The sequence below is a fragment of the Xiphophorus couchianus genome, chromosome 11, assembly GCF_001444195.1.
Source record: "Xiphophorus couchianus chromosome 11, X_couchianus-1.0, whole genome shotgun sequence".
NCBI lineage: Eukaryota > Metazoa > Chordata > Actinopteri > Cyprinodontiformes > Poeciliidae > Xiphophorus > Xiphophorus couchianus.
In genome coordinates, this window is record NC_040238.1 from 26,858,455 (window position 1) to 26,879,803 (window position 21,349).

General features: G+C 41.8%; 1 protein-coding gene across 4 annotated transcripts in view; it reads right to left on the reverse strand.

The window, feature by feature from the left end:
• Window positions 1-555: 555 nt before the first annotated feature.
• dscama (Down syndrome cell adhesion molecule a) overlaps window positions 556-21,349 on the reverse strand; it is a 102,029-nt gene continuing 81,235 nt past the window's right edge. The window contains exons 12-34 of one of the 4 annotated variants that reach the window (XR_003597346.1): window positions 18,956-19,152; window positions 18,461-18,557; window positions 18,229-18,357; window positions 17,934-18,101; window positions 16,921-16,991; window positions 15,771-16,014; window positions 13,350-13,496; window positions 11,814-11,969; window positions 10,282-10,415; window positions 10,004-10,157; window positions 9,512-9,629; window positions 8,759-8,922; window positions 8,545-8,643; window positions 8,278-8,466; window positions 7,461-7,751; window positions 7,199-7,375; window positions 7,080-7,110; window positions 6,597-6,712; window positions 6,359-6,517; window positions 4,182-4,379; window positions 3,737-4,039; window positions 1,986-2,665; window positions 556-1,826 (exon numbers count right to left, since the gene is read on the reverse strand). Coding sequence is in view for 3 of the 4 variants with exons in the window: in XM_028032126.1 (XP_027887927.1) it covers window positions 2,286-2,665; window positions 3,737-4,039; window positions 4,182-4,379; window positions 6,359-6,517; window positions 6,597-6,712; window positions 7,080-7,110; window positions 7,199-7,375; window positions 7,461-7,751; window positions 8,278-8,466; window positions 8,545-8,643; window positions 8,759-8,922; window positions 9,512-9,629; window positions 10,004-10,157; window positions 10,282-10,415; window positions 11,814-11,969; window positions 13,350-13,496; window positions 15,771-16,014; window positions 16,921-16,991; window positions 17,934-18,101; window positions 18,229-18,357; window positions 18,461-18,557; window positions 18,956-19,152 (3,722 nt within the window). In the remaining variant the exon portion in view is untranslated. Of the gene's footprint in view, window positions 2,666-3,736; window positions 4,040-4,181; window positions 4,380-6,358; window positions 6,518-6,596; window positions 6,713-7,079; window positions 7,111-7,198; window positions 7,376-7,460; window positions 7,752-8,277; window positions 8,467-8,544; window positions 8,644-8,758; window positions 8,923-9,511; window positions 9,630-10,003; window positions 10,158-10,281; window positions 10,416-11,813; window positions 11,970-13,349; window positions 13,497-15,770; window positions 16,015-16,920; window positions 16,992-17,933; window positions 18,102-18,228; window positions 18,358-18,460; window positions 18,558-18,955; window positions 19,153-21,349 lie in introns of all 4 variants that reach the window. The other 3 variants (XM_028032128.1, XM_028032126.1, XM_028032129.1) reach the window with 3 other exon arrangements.

The window sequence follows — 21,349 nt, forward strand, 5'->3', positions numbered from 1 at the left end:
TGGGCACAAATGGATCTTCCAAATGAGCAATGACCCTAAACATACCACGAAATTGGTTACAAAGTAGTTTTAGGACAACAAAGTCAATGTTTTGGAGTGACCATCACAAAACCCCTATTTTGGTCTTTCAGAAAGTTAATGGGCTGAGCTTAAAATGTGAAATGTGTTCAACCAAGAAGGTCTCAACACTCGACTGGTTTACACCAGCTCTGTTCAGAGGAATGGGCCAAAGTTCCAGGAAACTATTGTGGAAGGAAACCCAATTTGTTTGACTCCAGTCACAAAGTTTAAAAGACAATTTTGATAAATATTGAGGACATGTATATAAACTTCTGAATTTGAAGAGAATATTTGTTTACTATTATTCCGGCATTTAGCAAATAGGAATGATTGTGATAATCATGTTTGAACTAAAATACAAAGCATCTTCATTCACTTTAATGCCTGAGAGGAAGGAAATAATGGAGATGTGTTTTCTTATGAAGTGTAAATGTTTAGTTTCTGCTCTGTGTCTTGTAGTTTCATGGGGTGTCATGTCAAACCTACACGGGACACTTTGGGGAACAGCCATTTTATTAGTCAAATTTGAACCTTTGTGTTAGTTTCTCTTTATTCCAGTGCCACCATGGTGAACACCAATGTTAAAAATAAAAAAAAAGTGACATTTTTTTTTGTATTTTGTTAAAATGTATAATCAGAATGAAGACAGTTAATAATAGAAACTAATCGTAGAAAACGACAGCATGACCTCACAGCGTTTTGTATCAAACTCTCGTCCCTTCAGACTAACTCAAAAACAAAAAAACAAAAACAGAAGTGGGTCAGGGCAGACAGGAATTAAAAACAGTTTATGTATATCCACATTATTCATATTTTTTTCTTATCTTTATTTTCATTTATTTATTTTTTCCCATAGACATTAGAAGTTTGGTTTGACGTTGGGGATTTCTGCTGGATTGTCTCACATGTCTTATCTTCCCTGTCGAGGAGCATCGCTGCCAACGCAGCAACAGTAAATCTACTGAGAGGAGAGAGAGCCACGACGACTCTACCTAGTGCACTGTAAGGAGAGGGAGGGGGTCGTAGGTCAAGGGGGGGGATCTATCTGGACACACTTGAAGTGCAAACCCTCAGTTCTCTAAAGCCTCCCTGTTCTAGCTAACATCATTTACCACCCAGGCAAACAAGCAGTGGCAAACTACACCTGAAGACATGAGCCGGAGAGCGTCCAGCCCTGTATTTATACTCACAACATAGTTATTTCTCATCATTACAGTACAGTATAGATCAATAGTTTTCATATACTTGTCTTATCTTTTTATCATATTGCACCATCAAGAATGGGACACAGAGAAAGATTAACAGAGACTCCATTTCCTAATTAAAACAAGATATGTGCAAACATGACTAAGGACTTTATTAACCAAATCAAATTCTTCCCTGTAATATCCACAAATAAAAGTGATTTCTCTTTTTATATATATATTTATAGTAATAAGAATAATAAATCTTCACATTGGATCATTTCATAGTGTGACAAAACGCCTGACTGGACAACCCAGCCACAGCCGTAATCATTGTCTTAGTTGGTCAGTCCCCATGCATCCATAGGAAATAGATTTTTTTTTTCTTTTCTTTTCTCTTCAAAAAAAGTAACAATTTGAGAGCAGCTGAAAAGTTTGGACTGGTGTCAATTGCTTTTCATTCCAAGGTCTCCCCTCCGCCGCCCCTGTTCCCTCCGAGGTTTTGTTTGCTGTCTCGGGGGGGGGCAAAAACGTCCCGTAGGAAAAAAATGACTCCAAATCGTCATCTTCCACTGCAGGAAACTTAAAAAAAAAAAAAGAGGAATGAACAATGTCTTGGATGTTATAAAAACATAGAGCAGAAATGCTGACGATAGATTATCAGTTTGTACTTGGTAATTAATGATCGTTAATAGCTGGCAATTAACAATGAATAATCACTGATTAATAATAAAGAATTACCAAGAATAAATAATGCTCCCTTGTTGCTCAATTAGTTTGGCAAAGTTCCTCCTGGAGTCGTTCCAGATGAGTGAATTTTTCCTCCCAAGGTGAAACAAAAGCAAAAAATAATAAAAATACAAATAAACTGTAAAAGAAAACTCTAAAATCAATAAAAGGAGATTAGTAAAAGTGGCCCCCCCCCCAGCCATGAAGGGAGGGCACGTATATACAGAACTGCGTGGTGAGAGTCAGTTTACTGCACTTGAGTGTTAAGTCCAGTGTTAGTGAGTTCTAGTCCCGCTCCAGGCGCCCCTGCTGTTATACCAGCGTGTAGGACTTTGCGTAGGGGTTGCTGCTCTGTTTCAGATGTCCTCTGGAGTCCAGCAGGGACTCCTGTGAGGTGCTGAGCTTGGCAGCCTGGGCCAGCTCCGAGCCCTCCCTGTGGGGGAGCGTGGCCGCCGAGCCGGGCTGCCACTGGGCCGCCGGGTCCCTGCTGGCCTGAGGGGCCTCCGTGGGCGTGGGCGGCGCCATGCGAGACGGCCGCTTTAGCGAGCGGCTTTTCTGGGGCTCCAGGCAGGTCTGGCCCATGGCGGCTCTCTCGCTGCCTGCTGTCCCCCTGGAGGAGCCTGAGCAGGTCATGCCCCGGTTTAACAGGAAGTCCATGCGCAGGTATGGAGGAAGGTGAACCAGCTCGCCTCCTGCAGGACAACACAGAGAAAGCACAGTTAGCTTAGAATGACGTTGTAAAAACATCATCATGTTATAATCATAGCATTATTATTTTTGTTTTAATCATCTAGTGTTTAGTTTCATACTTTTCTACTTGTATATTCATTTACTCACTTGATTTGTTTTCTTAATCATTTTGCATCATTGTGTTCTTGTTGTGTGCTTGAGTCCCTTTTATTTATATTTCCAGAGCAGTATGGTTTTAGAATAATAAAAATACAGACAATTGAAGTGCAACTGGTTCATTTTCCATAATGAGACAAAGACTTGTCCCAAATATAATAAGTATAAACCTAATAAGTGAGAGCATTTCCTGTGTTAGTTAGACATGAACTCTTGTCTTCCTCTTGTTCAAGAAAATCCTTGAAACAAACGTTTGGGGGCATCTGTCTCTGATTTGATTTTGCCTCCAATGTTTCCTTAATACTAATTTTCCTAAGAGATGAAAAGACAGATGTTTCTTACCAATGCATACACGAGAGTGCTTGACAGTCATCTATTAACCCTTTAACAACCTTTCTGCCAGCGACTCACTGAGAAGGAGCTCATATAATGAGGTCTGCAGCTCCACCAGGTGTTTGCTAATTGCTGCTGGCTAGTCTGGAGGAGCTGAGTGGGACAGGGGGTGCTTGGCTCCAAAGAGTATTTTACAAACCTGAATCGTTGCCACGGGAGATTCAAGGATTTATCAAACATGCGTGATAGAATCAAGGCAACACTCCAGGTATGATTTTGATGAGGGTATAACATTATAACATGATGTAAAGTTAAAAAAAGTTGGTTTTAGAAAGCACTGTCCCTGTAAAAAGACAAGTTTGAATCCTAAAAACTTACTTAATAACGACTCATTAAGAAATTAACCACAACTGCATTCTGCGATGCACTAGAGAAGAATTACTCCGATACTTTCTAAATCCATAAACGGCAAGATCCATTAAAGTTAATGTTAGTAGAACATGTGTAGAGGTTATTAAGCTGTAAGGAAGGCTCAACACACTGCGGCCTTTCAGGCTGCGCTAAGTGGACCGCCGTGGCCTCACCCGGTCTGTGGGCCTTGGGCACGGCCATGTTCATGACCCGGCTGACGTCCTGAGGCTTGGGCGGGGAAGCAGTGAAGCGGCAGATGCCCGACTCGGACGGCGTGCTGGACGTCAGGCTGTCGGTGTAGTCGTTGGTGCCGGCCGTCATTTGCTCCGAGGAAGTGTCGGAGATGAAGCACTCGGTGATGGTGAATTTGGCGTGGCGCAGCTGCTCCTCCATCTTGGCGTGCTCGTAGGCCCGGGCCAGCTCCTCGTAGGTGGAAGAGGCGCTCTCTGTAGACACCATGCTGCTCCGCGCTCGGTCTAGACATGGCGTGGAGTTAGTGGAAGGATTAGTGCCGAGAGTTAGTGGCAGAACAAGGAACCTAAGAGCTTAGTAACAGATGGGGTCGACGGTACACGTTTGATGTTAGAAAACAGCTCTAGCAGTCAACTTGAAGCTCACCTGTGTCCTGAGATGGGCTAACGCTGTAGCTGTCGCTCTCCTTGTCAACAGAACCTGCAACCCTGGGTGTTGGCAGCCGCCAGTCAGTGCTGAGAGTGTGGGAGGAGACAGGGGGGTGGGGGCGGTTCAAAGTCCACTGGCTGGCGTAGCGGTTGCGGGCAGCTGGGCCGGCTTTGGCTGTACGGCGGGCAGTCGGGTCTAAGGATAAGGAGCAGAGCCGAGCTTCATACAGAGTCTGAGTTAGGACTTCATCACCTTCCTAAAATAATGGCCTAAGTCATTTTTAGCAAAAAGTGGTATTGACAAAAGAAGAAAGAAATCACCCCATTGTTGTTGCCAAAAGGTGACTTAAGCAAAAAAACAAAAAACCCAAAACAATTACATTTGGCAACGAGAAAAAGACTTGGGTTATTACTTTAGGATGGTGACAATCTTAAGAAACTAAATAACCAATTCAATTTTCTTATAGGTATGTCAAACCATCACACTGTTTTTTTATTTTGGCATTTATGTTGATTCATGTTTATGTGGGATTAAATATGAAGAAATTAAGTTCTGTTTGTTAAACATCAGCTCCTGTCATGGCTGGGGATTTTGTATGTTGCTTTTGAAGTGTTTCAATTTAATAAATTGCAGCAGCTTACCAAGTATTTTTTGTTTCTAGTGTAAATTAGGGGCCGGTCGATTATCATGTCTTTGTTCATCTCAGAAGAACATAAAATGTGGTGGTTAAAAACCAAAGCATAAGGAACTTATAAACTCCAACACTACTATGTTGTAAGTGTGTTAGATTTTTTCCCCAACATGCAGCTTACAGAAGAGGTTAAAATTCAACAAACAATGAAGGACAGCTGGTGTACATTGTAAAATAACATATCACACTGCTGGAGGAGAGCAAACACAGTGTATCCGTCCATGTTTAGCAAAAAAACATGGACAGTCTCTTGTTAAAGACAGGCAGGCAGGTAAAGAAAACAATTATCCAGGTACCTTTAAGTGTTAAAATAACAAAACAAAAGGTAGTACAAGAGCAGGAAAGTCAAACTGTGTGTTACTCACAGTTTTTGCTGACCGTTGGACACCTGGCAACAGTGATAACACTTGTTTACTTGAACTGACCACTTGTGCCCTCAGGTGGTTGATCTAACTATCCCAGCTCTCTTACAGAAATCATCTGCATTTGCTCTGCCTGCAAATCAAATTACGTCCTAGCTGAGACATTTCTTCTGAGAGCCTCGCTTAAGGTTTTGATCAAGGTTCTGTAACCTTGACAATGCAAAGAGCCATTTTTACCTTCAGTCCAGTGAAATAAAACTCATTGAGAGCCACAAATATTAAGTCACCGTTTGAATCAAAGACATCATTTTTGATTAGTAATCCAGGAAGTTTGTCATATTTAATCAACTGCAATTTTATTTCCACTGTTGTGGTTTTCAAATGATAATAAAAAAGTAAGCTTGCAAAAAGAGAGTAAATAAATGTTAATATATAAATAATAATATATGGCATGTGAAATATTCTGCAAAGAAAAAGCACATAGTTTCCAACCTAACGACAATAAAACTGGGTATAAAAATATACCACAGGTTCTTTTTGTGTCATTCTACTGTTGAAATTTGGTATTATTATTCAATAAAGAAAAATGAAACTGCTGAAGCCTGCATTTGTCTGTATTTATCCATATTCAAACATTAGGTGGTTCTTTACCTTTTTTCCATAGTTATTAAGAGTAATTGTGGAAAGCTGAAAGAGCGACTAAAGCTGCAGGTTGGTGTAGATTGTTTCCTCGGTGAGGAAATTCCTGCTCTTTTTCCATAGTAAGGGTGTATGAACTCCTTTTTTAAGATAAGAATTTATTTTATAAAGGATGATTAAATGTCTTCCATGGGAGAAAGACGATAAAATGACAAAAGGTTTTCTCCGAATCAGTCCCTCTTCTGAGATACTTCACTAAACTCCTTCTATTCACATTCAAAGAAACTAGATTTCAAACAATAAACCTGAAGAGAAGAATATAAAACAAATATTTGAGTAAAAGTATTACCCTAACCTAAGTACCTAGCAAATGTCGGACAACAAAACACAAATTCAAAAGAACAAAGAGGAAAAGTTACAGCGCAAAACAACAAAGCCTGCAGCGTTTATGTGTAATGATGTTAAAGAAAAAGATTCCGTACTGGACTTACTGGTTCCTGGCCTAGCATCTGATACATCTACCAGTGGACCAGTGGCTTGGGAGAGGGACTGGTAGTGGACAGTATGGGTGACCGTGGACGACTTTTGCTTCTGTGTCTCTCCGAAGTCGTTATCCGTCAGCAACACAGTGGATCTGTCGTCTGTCGGACAAAAAACATGAGATCAGGGCCAAAACACCAGCAGTCTGGAGCTTTGTGTTCACTGTCCTGTGACGCTTACCAACAGTCTCCATGGTGTCCCTCTCCTCAATGAGGAGTTGGGCTCTGGGGATGTCGATGTGCATACGCAGCGTCTGTTGCTGTTTGTTAATTGGTTCTGCCGGACGTGTGTTTTTACTGAGGAACATAAAAACGGTAATATCTGAAGAGCATATTATTTTGTTCTCAAAAGAAAGACACCGCTTGTAGTGTTTGCAGGTTGTGCCATGTCATAGCACAATCAAGTAACTGTGTTACCTTCAATTGTGATGAAAATGTCAAGTATATCAAATATGATTTAAAAGAAATTTTACTTCCTAATTTAACATCTTGAAATTGGCGTTTCGGAAATGGAAATAATTCTGTCAATTCTGCCCGACTTAGTACAAAAAATTTTTAGTCTAACATCAGCGTGAGACAGAATAGTTACGTCTTTCTGTACTGTGCATGGAAACATCTTATTTCAGCTGTATTTCATCTAAAGACAATGATGTTTAACACTTACCTCATGAGCATTTCAGCCAAACTTTTCGCATCTGTAAAATAAGAAGAATTGTATTTTATGTGTTTGAAACTGTAGCAAACAAACGAGCAGTGAGAGTGTTGAGCAATAGTTTATCTCACCTCTCAGCCTCTTGAGCCTCTGCTCCCTCCTCCTCCTCCTCAGCACCAGCAGCCCAATGAAGATTACAACGATCCCCACCAACACGCAGGAAATGGTCACCATCATCTTCAAACCTTCGCCTCCCCCAGACGTATCCTCGCTCACATTGGGCGCTTTCACCAAAGGGGCGATAGTACCTGTGGACAGGTAATTTAAAAAATAATGTAATTTCAAAGACTCCCCCCCCCTTTTTTTTTTTTGCAAACACCGAAAACGACGTACTGCCATCGTAGCTGAGCGTTGCAAACTTGACTCTCTTCTCAGCGTAGCCGGCACTGTTGGAAACTTTCATCTGCAGCTCATACCAGGTGGCCTCCTGCAGGTCGTACAGAATGTAGCTCTTCGTAAGAGACGTGCGCTGCGCAGTGGTCCAGGTGGGCGCATCGACGGCCCGGTACTCCAGGGTGAAGGAGGTGATCGGACACCCGCCGTTATTCCAGCCGTTGAGGTTGAGCTTGACCCGAGTGGCGTTGATGCTGGTGAAAAGCTCCTGTTCCTTAGCGTATTGAGGCTCTTTTTCAAACACAACGAACAAAGAGAGAAAAAAAATGTTGCTTCTGTTCTCAACAAGGATCTATTGTCACTAACTTGTTTGGTAGAAGGTTGTTGAAAGATCAAGAACTGAAAGTTCACTCAGTAAAGTGCTGACCACTTTTTCTTTAGGTTTTAAATATAGTACAAGCTGCATTTCTAATGAATCATACAGGGAGTTAGCATGCTAATGTTAGCATAGCACTTAAATAAACTCCAAAAATGGTCAGAAGGGGCATAGTTTAGTGAAGTGTTTCATCAAATATATCTCTAAAAACTGCCAATAAAGCTGCATCTATCTTAGGTTAGGTAAGAGGTTGTCTTGCTATGAATGGATCTCAGTTCAACACTCTGTCAGAGACTGCAGCAACATTTTATCAGAAAGAAGCTATCAGAATCATACTTGAGAAGGGCAGCTGTAACCAGTTTGGAGGACAATAGGTCTCAATCACAGTCAGCGGCAAAGCAGATGCCTGCTAAAGTATGGGAAATAAAACAAAGCAGGTACCTTTGCCGTGGGTTTTTGCTTCTATGATTTCACTGATGCGACCAGGACCAACTGCGTTCTGGGCCGTGAGAGTGAACTTGTACCAGGTACCACACTTGAGGTTTTCCAGCCGATAGGAGCGCTCACTGGGACTGATGGCGAAGTTACCCCACTGTTCGCTGTTATCCTCTGAGTACTGCAGGATGTAGCCTGAAAAGAGTCGGGTGGGAACAACAGTCAGCCGTCGAGCTCAGTTCTACGAAACAGAAACGCTGAACCGCGTCTGACCTCGAATGGAGCTGCCGCCGTTGTCTCCTGGGATCCAAGAGAGGGTGATTGAGGTTGTGGTTGTCTTGGTGACGGTGAGGCGAGGCTGGTCAGGTGGAACTAGAGGAACCACAAGGATTTATTTGAGAAATAAAATCACTAACACAGTCAGACTTACATGGATGTTTTCAGACAAGTGATCCATCAATCTTTCGGCTCCGGTAGTGAAGCTCACCTTGAACTTGCAGGTTGAGGACGATCTTGTCTGAACCAAAGCTATTGCTGGCCACACAAGTGTAATTCCCAGAATCCTCCGCTTTCACTGTGCGAATAACAAGGCTGCCATTTCCATGGACACTCCGCCGGCTGTCTATCACAACAGGAGCAGGGGTTCCATTGCTGGAACGCAGACAGATATTCACATTTAATATTCTGATTTCAGAAAATATCAACATTAAATGTATTCACCAACTACAAACCAGTGTCTTGGACGTCTACAGTCCAAGACACTGTAGAATGGTAATTGTCCTGTAGTTGTATAGAGCTTTACCTAGAGCAGAAGACCCCAAAAACACAACTTTCAGTCATTCAGACATTACAGTCTGACAGAAGCCATTGCCATGTTTGGCAACGGAGATGGACTGTCCAGTTATTTTTTTGTCACATTGCTCAACTTGTTAACTTAGTTTGGCGGCCATCTCTTGGTAGAGTTGTATTTTTTCCATAACTGATACATTTTCAGACAATATAACATCTAACCTTGTTTTTATCTTCATCACAAAGTTCTTTAGAGGTAGTACCTCTGAATAGAAATGGTTGTGAAATTTTTACCCTTAAAGCACAGGTTAAGTCCCTGTTGCTCACATTGAAGTGAGTTGTTTAAACATCACAAACATGAAAAGTTCTAGGAACATGAATGCTTTTGCAAGGTACAATGCATTAAAACCTGAAATAGTTTTTTTTCTTTTGTTATTTGTACCGCACTCACATCTCCTTCAGCCACTTGATGGTTGGGGACGGATCACCGACTGCCTTACAGGGGAGCACAATGTCCCTCATCCAGGGAGTCGTGACTGTCCTGTTGAAGGTCAGGATTCGAGCCGGAGCTGCAAACACAAACACGCAGACTTGTGACATCACAGCACCCTCCTGGGTTAGCACCGTTCGTGTTTTGTCACCCTTCAGCCAACCGAGTCAAGGCTCAGTGTGTTAACAGTGGAGGCAACATTGATCAGGCAGAATGCGGACGTTCTGATAGGAGCTGTGGGTTCCGACTCCAGACAACACAGGAACTATCAGCAAGTGCAATCAGCTTATCAGCTCTCACTCAAGCATGTACATGAATGCAGGCTTATTTGCATTAAACTGAAGAAAAGGAAAGGAGATTTCTATTTCCATCCACATCAGTCTGCCATAATGGATCATCTTTGAATTTAACTGTGGGCTTTGATAAAGAAATGTGCATGTGTTTGGTACTGACCTTCAGCCATGGGTTTGACAGTGATGATCTCGCTGGCATTTCCGCGGCCTGCGGCAGTGACGGCCACCACCCAGATGCTGTACTGTCGGTTCCTGCTCAGGTTAGGGATGCGGTAGAAGAAAACATCTGGAGCTGCTTCGAATTCACTGCTCACCTGCAGGAGGAAACATTTAAAGCATGCTAAACCTGTTGCAAATCCCATTTGCTCACCAGTCTTGAAGAAGCTGAGTACTGAAATTGAAATGACGGAACAGGAAAGTTGGTGGAATCGGTTTTACCGTAGGGTGTGGATTGGAGCAGAAAACTGTGTATTTCCTGATGATGCCGTTCACTTTGAGAGGAGGAAGCCAGGACACAAACACCACTGAGTTGGATGCAGCTGCAGCTTTCACACCAGCTGGAGGACCAGGAACTGAAAGCAGAAGGAGATCGGCTATAGTAGAGATGCTTAATGAGGCCTGATCAGTGACCGGCCGGTTAGAAACCAAAAAAAAGAAAATATGTAGTCTTTTTTCAATAAGTGAACGCACCATACTAAGTGCTACTAGAACCCTGAGACAACAACTGTCTTTGTTGCAGAAATTACTATTGAGAAAAGATCACACAAAGTTTGTCTTTTCACTGTCAGTGAAGCGCTTAAAAATAAGTTAGAGGTAGTCGAGAGATGTAAGAAGCTATATTAGTGGAAACTATTTCATGCAACATGTTGAGACATGCCTGCATTTCTTTCACGCTGTGAGATAGCATTCACTGTCAGCAGACAACAGGGACGTTAACTTGAGCTGCTTTTACATCCTTTTGAGCTTTTAGCCTCTGTCTGTCATGGAATACCCTAAACCTGGAAATCTTGGCAACCTCAGAGATAAAGGGAGGTTCTATATTCTCCAGAACATGCAGATGGCTATTTTTCTACAACCTGCAGTGATAGCTAGTCTAATGCTAAATTAAGACGCAAGCAGGCCATAGAAACAACATCTTTCACCCTTCTTGTATCGTTTTATGTTCTAGTTCTTAAAGAAAAATGGAATTTGGTTACAAAATAGCTATAATCAGGTCAAAGGTGCACAGAAATTGAATATAGGAAATCTAAAACCCCAGTTAAACATATGATGAACTAGAAAAAATATAATTTTCCTTACAAAAGGATATGAATGCTCTTCTAAGTGCCAGTTTAAGACCCAAACCAGTCGCGTGAGATCAGACAGGACTTCAGCAGATAACTGGCCAGCTTGTCTGTCTCTGCTCTAATACACCAGCAGCACAGAAAAGAGTATATATTAACCTAAACAGTGTCCAGACAATGTATATTAATAATGAAACACCTTATAAATATTCACTGATAATATACAATATATATGTCAATGGAGTAGCTAGAACACTCACTGAATATGTCCTACCATGGGTTACGTTACGTATCAGTGAAACTAATACAACTGTTTTATCTCGTTTGATGTCATTCTGAGGTACAGAAATAAGATATGAAAGTTAGAAAACTGCCATTTCCAGCTGGGAATCGGCCACTGTTTGTACTTGGACTACCTGCCTCTGTGTTCCTAATAAGGAATCAACCGACTCAAGTCGCCTTATTCAAAACAAGTGAGTGAAGTTTTTGAAACTTTCTCACACAACATTATTTCATATGAAATAATGTTTTATTTCATATGTTGAATAAAACATTAAGAAACTGTTGCCTCACAATTGATTTATGAAACTTTAGTGTATTTGTAAGACAACAGATCCTGATACCTGCCATCTGACAGCCGTCTTATTTATTTATTTTTCTTTTAAAAGGGTGTGTTCGTCTCCCTACCATCCTCCTTGGTGCGGGTGTAAATCTGCTCACTGCGGACACCGTCTCCTGCTCTGGTGAAGGCCAACACCTGGATGCTGTAGTTGGTGTATTTCTCCAATCCGTCCAGCTCCAGTGAAGGCTTAGAGGTTGTGACGTTCCTGATCTCCCCGAGCTCTGAAGAGGCAAAGGAGAAACAGGAAGGAGTGAAAGAGAGCAGTAAGAAACTCTGTGCCTCAGCCAAAACTATATTCTGATCCAGAAATCAAGAATACACAAATATTGCTAACCACCATTGGTCCAACAACATGTCTGTCAGGTCTCTGTTGTTCTCCAGCTACTTTCTGTCTTTCAGTGTCACTTCAGGTACCCACCACTTCTTCTCTAAACCCTAAAACTATATGTTGCTGCTATATGTTTATACAATGGTGTCCTTGCCTTTCAAAAGTTAATTTCAGCTGGTTTGCATAGTATTTCCGATAACATAAAATGATTCCAAAACTGTTTCTTCTACTCAATCTGAAAGTAGACATGCTTTCAGACGATCTTCAGAGGCCAGGAAGCTCATCTGATAAATACAATAAGTTGGTTATATCTGTTATATCTGTGATTTTATTCTCTACCAAATAAAACAATTGAGGAAGCAAGTGACTAAGATTAGCCTTTTCAGAGTTTTCTTAGTTCTAATTTTGTTTATTGTTGTACATAAAGAGAATACAGTGAACCCTTGCTACAACGCAGTTCACCTTTCACGGCCTCGCGGAGTTTTTTTTGCAGTTTTTTTTCACAGTGCATTGTGTTCTGCGTCCTGATTGGCTAAACAGTCTCGGCGCTTCTTCTCTACCTGTGTGCCAATAACGCTGCGGTATTTAAACATACAGCTTGGCAAATTTTGGCAAATATTTTTGCCCAGAAGAAAAAAGAACGACAACAACTAGCAATAACTATGTTCTACTTCTTATTGATGATTACAATGATTATTTTACTGTAGTTATTTATAAGAAAGCGTTCTATTTGTTAAAAAAATGCTTCTTTGGTTTCAATGTAGAGTATTTAATTATGCTGTATAATAACTGTAAAAAAATAAAGGTAACTACTTCATGGATTTCGCCAATCACGGGTTCTTTTCGGAACACAACCCCCGCGAAAAACGAGGGTTCCCTGTATACCAAATGTCTTGTTACTGAGTTTCATTTGCATTTAGCGTTAGTCAAACCAATCATCTAAAAGCATTATAATGTAAGTGTTTCCCCACTGTTACTATGCAAGCCGGTTGTGGCTGTCAAGTCAGAACCGGCTTGTTGTCCAGGCGGGCAAACATGATGTGACAGTGCAGGGGCCAAAGGTAATCACACTGTCACAACCAATCCCACCAGCACAAACGCAGCATGTGACAGCACCATGCCATGCTGTCTGACATCCAGCAGAGGACATCTCAGACACACCGTTCAACTAGATCAAGAAATTAAGCAGCTTTTATTCACAGTTTAAAAATATTTTCTCAAAGCTGTGCCGTGTGTATGTGTGTTTTTTTTAAACCAAAGTGTGACTGTATACCTCCATCAGGCAGGTTGGCCCAGTAGATGACCCTGAAGCCCAGCAGGTTGCCGTTCAGGGCGTCTTTGGGAGGAGTCAGCCAGGACAGGGAGATGACCTCTGGAGATGTGGCCACGGCCTGGACGTTCTCAGGAGGACGGCTCGGCACTGAGCGAGGAGAAAGAGGACAGGTTAGACCATGGGTGTCAGACTCCAGTCCTCCGGTGTCCTGCAGTTTTTAGATGTGCCACAGGTACAAAACACTGCAGTGAAATGGCTTAATTACCTCCTCCTTGTGTAGATCAGTTCTCCAGAGCCTTAATGACCTACTGTAATTATTCTATTCATGTGTGGAGCAGCAGAGGCACATCTAAAAGTTGCAGGACACTGGCCCTCAAGGACTGGAGTTTGACACCCCTGTTTTAGACACTAGAGGGCAGAAATGCATGGCAGTACCCTCTAACTGCCACTAGATGGTGACAGATCTTCACACATGCTCCTTACATTAAAGCCTCCTGCCCTTCATTTATCAGCCGTGTTAAACAAATAAATGTCAAACCAGGATTTTTCTTTTAATAGTTTAAAAAAGTCTGGAAAAGTTTGAAAATTTTTTTTGATCATATCCAGTTCTTGACAAGCATGGAGATCAATTATTTTGGAAAGATTTAAGACAGCGGTATATAATTTTTTTTATATGTTTGTTAAACTATCATTATGTTGTGACAGCATTGTATGAACAGATAATCTCATCTAAAGAAATACACCGCTCTGTCAGAAGCAACCAATCAGAGTCAGGAGGAGGGTCTTAGCGCTGTCAATAACTCTCTTGTATGCGCTGCTCCCAGCCACCCCCTTTCTCTCTGCCACTCTACAACTAGCAACCCACAACGGAGCCTGAATGCTAAGGCTAGTTAGCATGATCACTGATCACAGCAGATAAACCATTTTCCTGGAGTTGTAAGTTGTTTCTCTGCCATTACCATACTGAATTTTGCGTACACAAGGTTGATTGACAGTGCTTAGACCTCTCCTCCTGGCTCTGATTGGTTGGGAGCAGAGTGGTTCTTCAGACAGCACAGGTAGCTCAGGAAGAAGTTTGAGGAGCTCGATATTTTCACAGATTATCTGTCTCATATTACATCGTCACAACATGGTGACTGTTTTAACAAATATGTAAAAAGTCTATTCTTGTAAAAGTTACATGCCGGAGCTTTAAGGACAACAGGTTTTCAGTCTTCTAAAGGACAACCATCAAAGGTCACATGTGGGGTACCCCAAGGTTCAATCCTAGGACCCCTTTTATTCAATATTTATATTTACAGCTCGACATTTATATTTACAGCTCTACATTACGATGTCACCAGGTGACTCAGAGCCCATCCAATCACTGAACAGATGCTTAGAACAGATAAATGTGTGGATGTGCCAAAACGTTCTCCAGTTGAACAGAAACAAAACTGAAGTTATTATTTTTGGACCTAAAGAGGAACGATCTAGAGTCAATGCACAGCTTCAGTTATTACAACTGAAAACCAGCGATCAGGCCCGAAACCTGGGAGTAGTGATGGACTCTGACCTGAACCTCCAGAGCCACATAAAGACAGTTACAAAGTCGGCCTTCTATCACCTGAAGAACATTTCCAGGATTAAAGGACTAATGTCTCAGCCAGATCTAGAGAAACTCATCCATGCGTTCATCTTCAGTCACATTGATTATTGCAACAGCGTCTTCACAGGTCTGTCCAACAAATCAATTAAACAGCTGCAGCTGATCCAGAATGCTGCTGCTCGCGTTCTCACTAAAACCAGGAAGATAGATCACATAACACCAGTTTTAAAGTCCCTATACTGGCTCCCTGTAGCTCAAAGAATAGACTTTAAAATACTGTTGTTAGTTTATAAATCACTGAACGGATTAGCACCACAATACATTAAAGATCTGCTGCTGTTGTATCAACCTTCCAGACTTCTCAGGTCTTCTGGTTCTGGCCTGCTCTGCATCCCCAGAACCAGAACCAAACGAGGAGAAGCAGCTTTCAGCATCTATGCACCACAAATTTGGAACAAACTTCCAGAAAACTGTAAAACAGCTGAAACACTGACTTCTTTTAAATCTCAACTAAAAACCCACCTGTTTAGAATTGTATTTGAAATGTAATCAATTACAAATTTATGGATGGAACTTGACTTAATGCTTTGTTTTGATTATTGATTCTATATTGCATTGTGATTCTGTGTTTGTAATGATGTAAAGCACTTTGAAATGTCTTGCTGCTGAAATGTGCTATACAAATAAAATTTGATTGATTGATTGATTGATAATGTTGTATAATAACTGTATCCTAAAACAAGGACTGTATTCTATCCCACTTTTTAAATGAACAAAACGTTTCAGTTCAATGGCCCTCATTTACCAAGTCTAAAAAGAAAATGTTTTCCTACCGTCCTCCAGAGAGGTAGCAGCCACCTCAGTGGAAGACGGCCCGGTCCCGGCGCTGTTGCTGGCCTGGACCACCACGCCGTACTGGGTGAACTTCTTCAGGTTATCCAGGACCAGGCTCTCTGCGTTGTCCCCAGTCGTCTCCACGCTGATCACGCTGAACTGGTAGTTCCCACCGGAGCTGTACTCCCGGTAGCCTACCTGGTAGCCGCGGATCGCCCCGTTCTGCAGGTGCTTCTTGGGCGGCTGGCACACAAATCATACAAGTGATTTGAAAGCTTGTTTTTCACACAATGTGACGTCAACAACAAAATCCCCACAAACTAGTATTTTCCCTGCATTTTCTTGTGTGTACTTTAAAAACTTTGCATTTATTTAAATCCTGGAGAAGAAATCCGTAGTTCATCACCCAGCTGTGTTTTATTTTCATGATACATTTGTTAGAAGAAAAAACAAACATGCACAACTAGCTAGTGCCTGTGTTCGCCCACTTCAAGTCGAGTTACAAAACCAATTTTAAAAATTTTAAACTCCAGTGAACCATAGTGAGAACCATTATCCACAAATAGAAAAAAAAAGAAAATGTACAAAAAGTTACTCAAGGCCTGTACCAAAAGTTCCTCCTGGAGGTTACAAAAAGACCCCAGACACCATTTAAAACTAAAACCTGCTGTTGATTAACAGCTTGTCTCACATTTGAAAGAAAAAAAAAAATTAAAACTGGTGGTGGGACTTGAGTAAAGTTTTTAACTTAGAGTATCAGAAACGGACAAATACAAAGGTTCCGACTGGAACCCTTGAATATATATACGTATATATATATATACGTATGTATATATATTCAGGGGTATATATTCAATATACCCAAAGAACACCAGCAAATCCATCTCTGAATAGTTTAAACAGAAAAAAGGAAGAATGTTAAAAGTCCTGGTCAAATTCTCTAGTCATTTCTGACTACTGTGACTATAAAAAGGTTATTCATGATGGAAAACCCTCCAATGGATCTTAGTTGAAACAACTCTTCACAGAAGGATACACCAACATTCTTCCTTAGTGACGTAACAAATTCTCTGATAGTTTCTGCAAAAAGTTGATGGGACATGTCTCTGCGTCTGGGTTGCATGTGGTAGAAACATTGTCGGGACTTACCCTCCATGTGACCCGGATGCTCTGAGAGGAGAGGGCTTCCAGCTGCACGTCTTGAGGAGGTCCATCGGGAGCTGCCATCACATCATCCACACCATTCAGATATGGAAAAAAAAAAGAAAACACAGAGTATGAAGACTGAGTGTGTGAACAGATGGGACGCTCGGAGTTGCTGGTACATCCTGGGGGTGAGAAGAAGCGCCCCGTAGCGCCCACAGAGGGTGAGATGAAGGAGTACGGGGATGACTTGCAAAAAGACGTCCAGCCTCAGTCTGTTGACCGTGGTGTGACATTTACTACTGAGGCTGCTAATTGAAAAGTTCTGCTTTTAGCATCGGGTCAGCGTGTGTTCAATAATGCAACGGAGCCAATAGGGCTCCGGGTTGGAAATGTTCTCAATTCGGTTAACAACACCTTCTCATTTCTGAAACCTAATTTATTTGTATGATTATAGTTGATATTACAGTTTAATAAAAAAGACCAAGTCTATGAGTTATTTAAAGTATTATGTCTTTTGCAGCCACATAGTATCAATCAAATAATTGTCGTCTTCAGTTGTTACAAAATGCCGTATATAAAATGTGACTTAAATTAAATTTGACTTTGCAAAATGTAATTGAAATTGAGTCTCTTTAAGAAGCTCCTGCATCATCCGATGCTCCACCTTCAAGTAGTAGCTTTAAAATTCCTCTATTAAGTGTTTACAAATGTTTATTATTGCACTGAGAAATAAGCCCCGGTTCCACCGGGTGTGTTTGCTAGTTGGTGCTGCTGCTAGTTTGAAGGAGCTGAGAGGTGGAGGTTTGGTGGAGGCACAAACTCTGGCCTGGAAACTGCAGCTGCGTGGCTCCCCTGAGCATTTTACAAACCCAAATGGTCGCCAAAGAAGGTTCAAGGATTTCTCAAACATTCATGAAAGAATCAAGGCGACACCCCAGGTGCATATTTGATGAGGGAATAACATTATAACACTGAAAAGTTGATTTTACATATCGGTGCTGTCCGTTCCGACTCACCTGCTTCATCTGTGGTGATGGTGAGCTCGTTGCTGGCCTCGCTCTTCCCGATGAGGTTCTTGGCAAACATGCGGATGTTGTAAGTCGAAGAGGGATGGAGGTCGATGATGGTAGCCTGGTTCAGCTGAGGCGAGACGTCTTTGGTCTTCTGAGCCGTGTCCCAGGATGCTGAGCGGGGAAACATGGAGGTTTTTATTGGGGTGAATGAAGGCCGGCCAGAGGCCAGATTAAAGTAAGTCCTGTTAAATCCCAGCACTGACCCAGAACCGTATGACTCTGGGGACTGTTTTTGCACCTGATTTGTTTTTGCTCTCGATGTCGAAGCCCGTGATGGGACTGTTGCCATCAAACCCCATGGTCCATCGCAGAGCAATGGTTCTGTCCTTCACTTCTCTGATCTCCACCTCGGGAGGATCCGGCGGCTCTGTGAAGCAGGAAGTCGTCCAACACGGTTTACTCTAAGCAACACCTCAGTTATGGATCTGACTGGAACAAGTTCTCAGAGCACTTTGGGGGGTCAGTTCTACCTTGCACTGTGAGCTGAATGATTCCTCTGTCTTCACCAAAGGAGTTGATGGCATGGCAGGAGAAGAAGCCTGAGTCCTCCCTCACTGTAGGCATTATCTGGTGGATGTAGAAGGAGGCGTTATGATGGACATTAGCTGAGAGGTGGATGGTGTAGAAACAGTTTTTTATAAGAAAACAAAACAAAAGAAGGCTTTTTCGCCCTCCCCCTATTCGTAAAACCAGAAATGAATCATGGAAGCTTAACTGTGATTAGATTATTTATTCAGTGTAAGATATATATATATAAAAATCCAAAAAACTTTTGTTTTTAGGTTTAAAACATTCAGATGCATGAAAGTTTGGTTGATTTCTTCTCTTCCAGTAATTTTCTTGATGTTAAAGCCATCCATACATCTCTCTGCATGTAGCTTCATCTCCATCTATACGCATACCTGCATGTGTTACCATCATTATATTAGCATCATTTCTTCACCTGCGAACATCTCTGTCCTTACCTGCAGGGTGGAGATGACTTCATCGCCCACCTCCTTAACAGAAACAACGTAGCGGCTGGTCTCCGGGTTGATGATGCGTTCCTCTTTCTCCCAGCGCACCATGATGGGTTTTTCTCCGTGGGCAGTGCAGCTCATCCTCTTCTCCTCTCCCTGCGTGGCCAGCGTGGTGTTTGGGTAGGATGTGATCATGGCAGGAACTGAGGAGACAAACAGGCGTATCTGTCAGAACTCCCTTGCAGGTGGTTTTGGTTCCATATGCTGATGAGGCACAGAAACAATCCTTTTTTTCTCACTTGCAGGCAGTCAGAAACAGCTCACTTTCTGAAAGTCCTGTGCATAGTTAATGAGCTGTAAGCACACATGAGGTTTCGCTTTAATGCTGACTTTAAGGAAGCGTGTGGCCCCGCTGCGTATCTTGTATCAGAGGCCCCTTAATGGTGCAGGGAGGCTGTAACAACCCTCTGAAGACACCACACTTAACGCACAATAACGACATGCATGGCTCATTACACCCACAGCGGAGTGTATAACAAGCCCGTACTCCCAGACGCTTTCGCACACACATGTATGCTCACACACACATTCAGTCTGGGCCTCACATACACCCCCACACGCCAACACACAAAGCATAACTCCGATGATGTGATGGAAAGTGTCAGGCAAGAGGTTGCAAACATTTAAGCCTCATCTCTTATTCACTCTGCCGCCATTTGGGGCTCGGCTACGGAAACGAATGCTGATTTATTTTGCATGACAAGTATGAATTTTTCGTGAGACACATTTGGGACGAGCGCCGGGGAAGAAAGAGCTGCCTGGGTTTTATGTAAACATTTTCGTTTTAGCGCGCGGCTCCTTTGATCCCGCCCTAAAAAAGGCTCGGTTATTTGTTGACACCTCTGGCAGGGTGGTGTACTCTGCTAGGTGACAAAATATGGGGACAGCGATACGGGAGGCTGATACGTTTCCAGCCATTAGGTCTGTAGAGGATGTGTGGAGGGCGAACTTCACATGTTTCAACACTTTGGGGATTAAAAGGGAAAATCCCGTCTGTTAAGGTACAGTCCCAATGTCTGACATAACAGGAGACGATCAGATTGTAGAAAAAAAAAAAATAGAAGCTGAAAAGTGGAAGTAGCAGAAGCAGAACTCCAAAATTCTAATTCTAAGTCAGAAATATCAACTAGAACATATCCAGTCTCACAGTTCAACATTTATAAAACAGTAATAATCTGTGCCTCATTAAATCAGTTGCCACTAATAAATTTGTAAAAATTTTTATATACTGTGTTTCTAAACATAGAAACATGTTATCGACTAGTATTGCTAACTGTGGTCAGCAAGCATATTAAGAACGGTTCATAAATCTTCCACAAGATGAAAACATGAACTTGTGTCGTTGTCTTAGGCTCTAATGAGCTGGTGAGATATTCATGGTTTCATTAATCAGAGTTAGAAGAGGGCAGATTTGGGCAGATGTGAAAAAAAGTGTTTCCAATGCAGTTTTGCAAAATATAGCTGAAAAACCACCTCATTCCAGAGCAAAAACCTTTTATTGAAAAATAAAAGTTTTTTTTAATTGCCATGTTTCCACTAAGCAAATTTATTTTTCAAACGTGAAATTGCACAAGTACAAGCGCACAATGGAAACGCAGATACTGTCAATGCATTTCAACAAAGACACACCAATGGATATTTATATAAGTATTTAATACATATATTCTTAGTAGAAGAAAACCAAGGTTTTATTTTATAATTCCTAAAAGTAGCTGCTCAAAACTCTCCAATCTTGATTAAAATTGTGACCCTGGCATCACTGAGAAGGCCACGGTGTCGACTGAACATGTCTCCAAAATAATGTCCATGAAGAGCAGAAAAGAAAGACTCAATAATCAGAGTGTGTGGAACATGGCGAGGCCTCTGGGAAGCGGTTTGTGTGTGCATGTAAATTCAGCAGAATGTGTGTGCTCTGTGTGTGCACGAGCAGCTGAGGCAGCCCTGAGGCAACGGCTGGACCCTGTGATTGTTGTGCTGATTTATTTCTTTAATATGCTGCAGAATTATTGCAAAAGGTGACGAATAAAAGAAGAGCTGTGATGCAGGAGGAGCTGACAGCGCCACACCAACAGTCCTGGTGATGAGTTTAATTTCTAAATCACCATATATGTATATATATATGTATATATATATTTTAACTGAATGTTACTTAATGTTTATGTTCCCATGGATCCTTGTGGACATGTGTGTTCATGTTGACACACACAAATGGAGAGCAGTGAATGTCCTTCAGTGTTGTGCTGCAGAGCGACACATCAGCAGTTTGGCTGTTTGGAAAGTGAAGAAGAAACAGCCGAGCATGCAGCGCATGTTTGCTGCGCAGTACAAAGTGTCTTATGT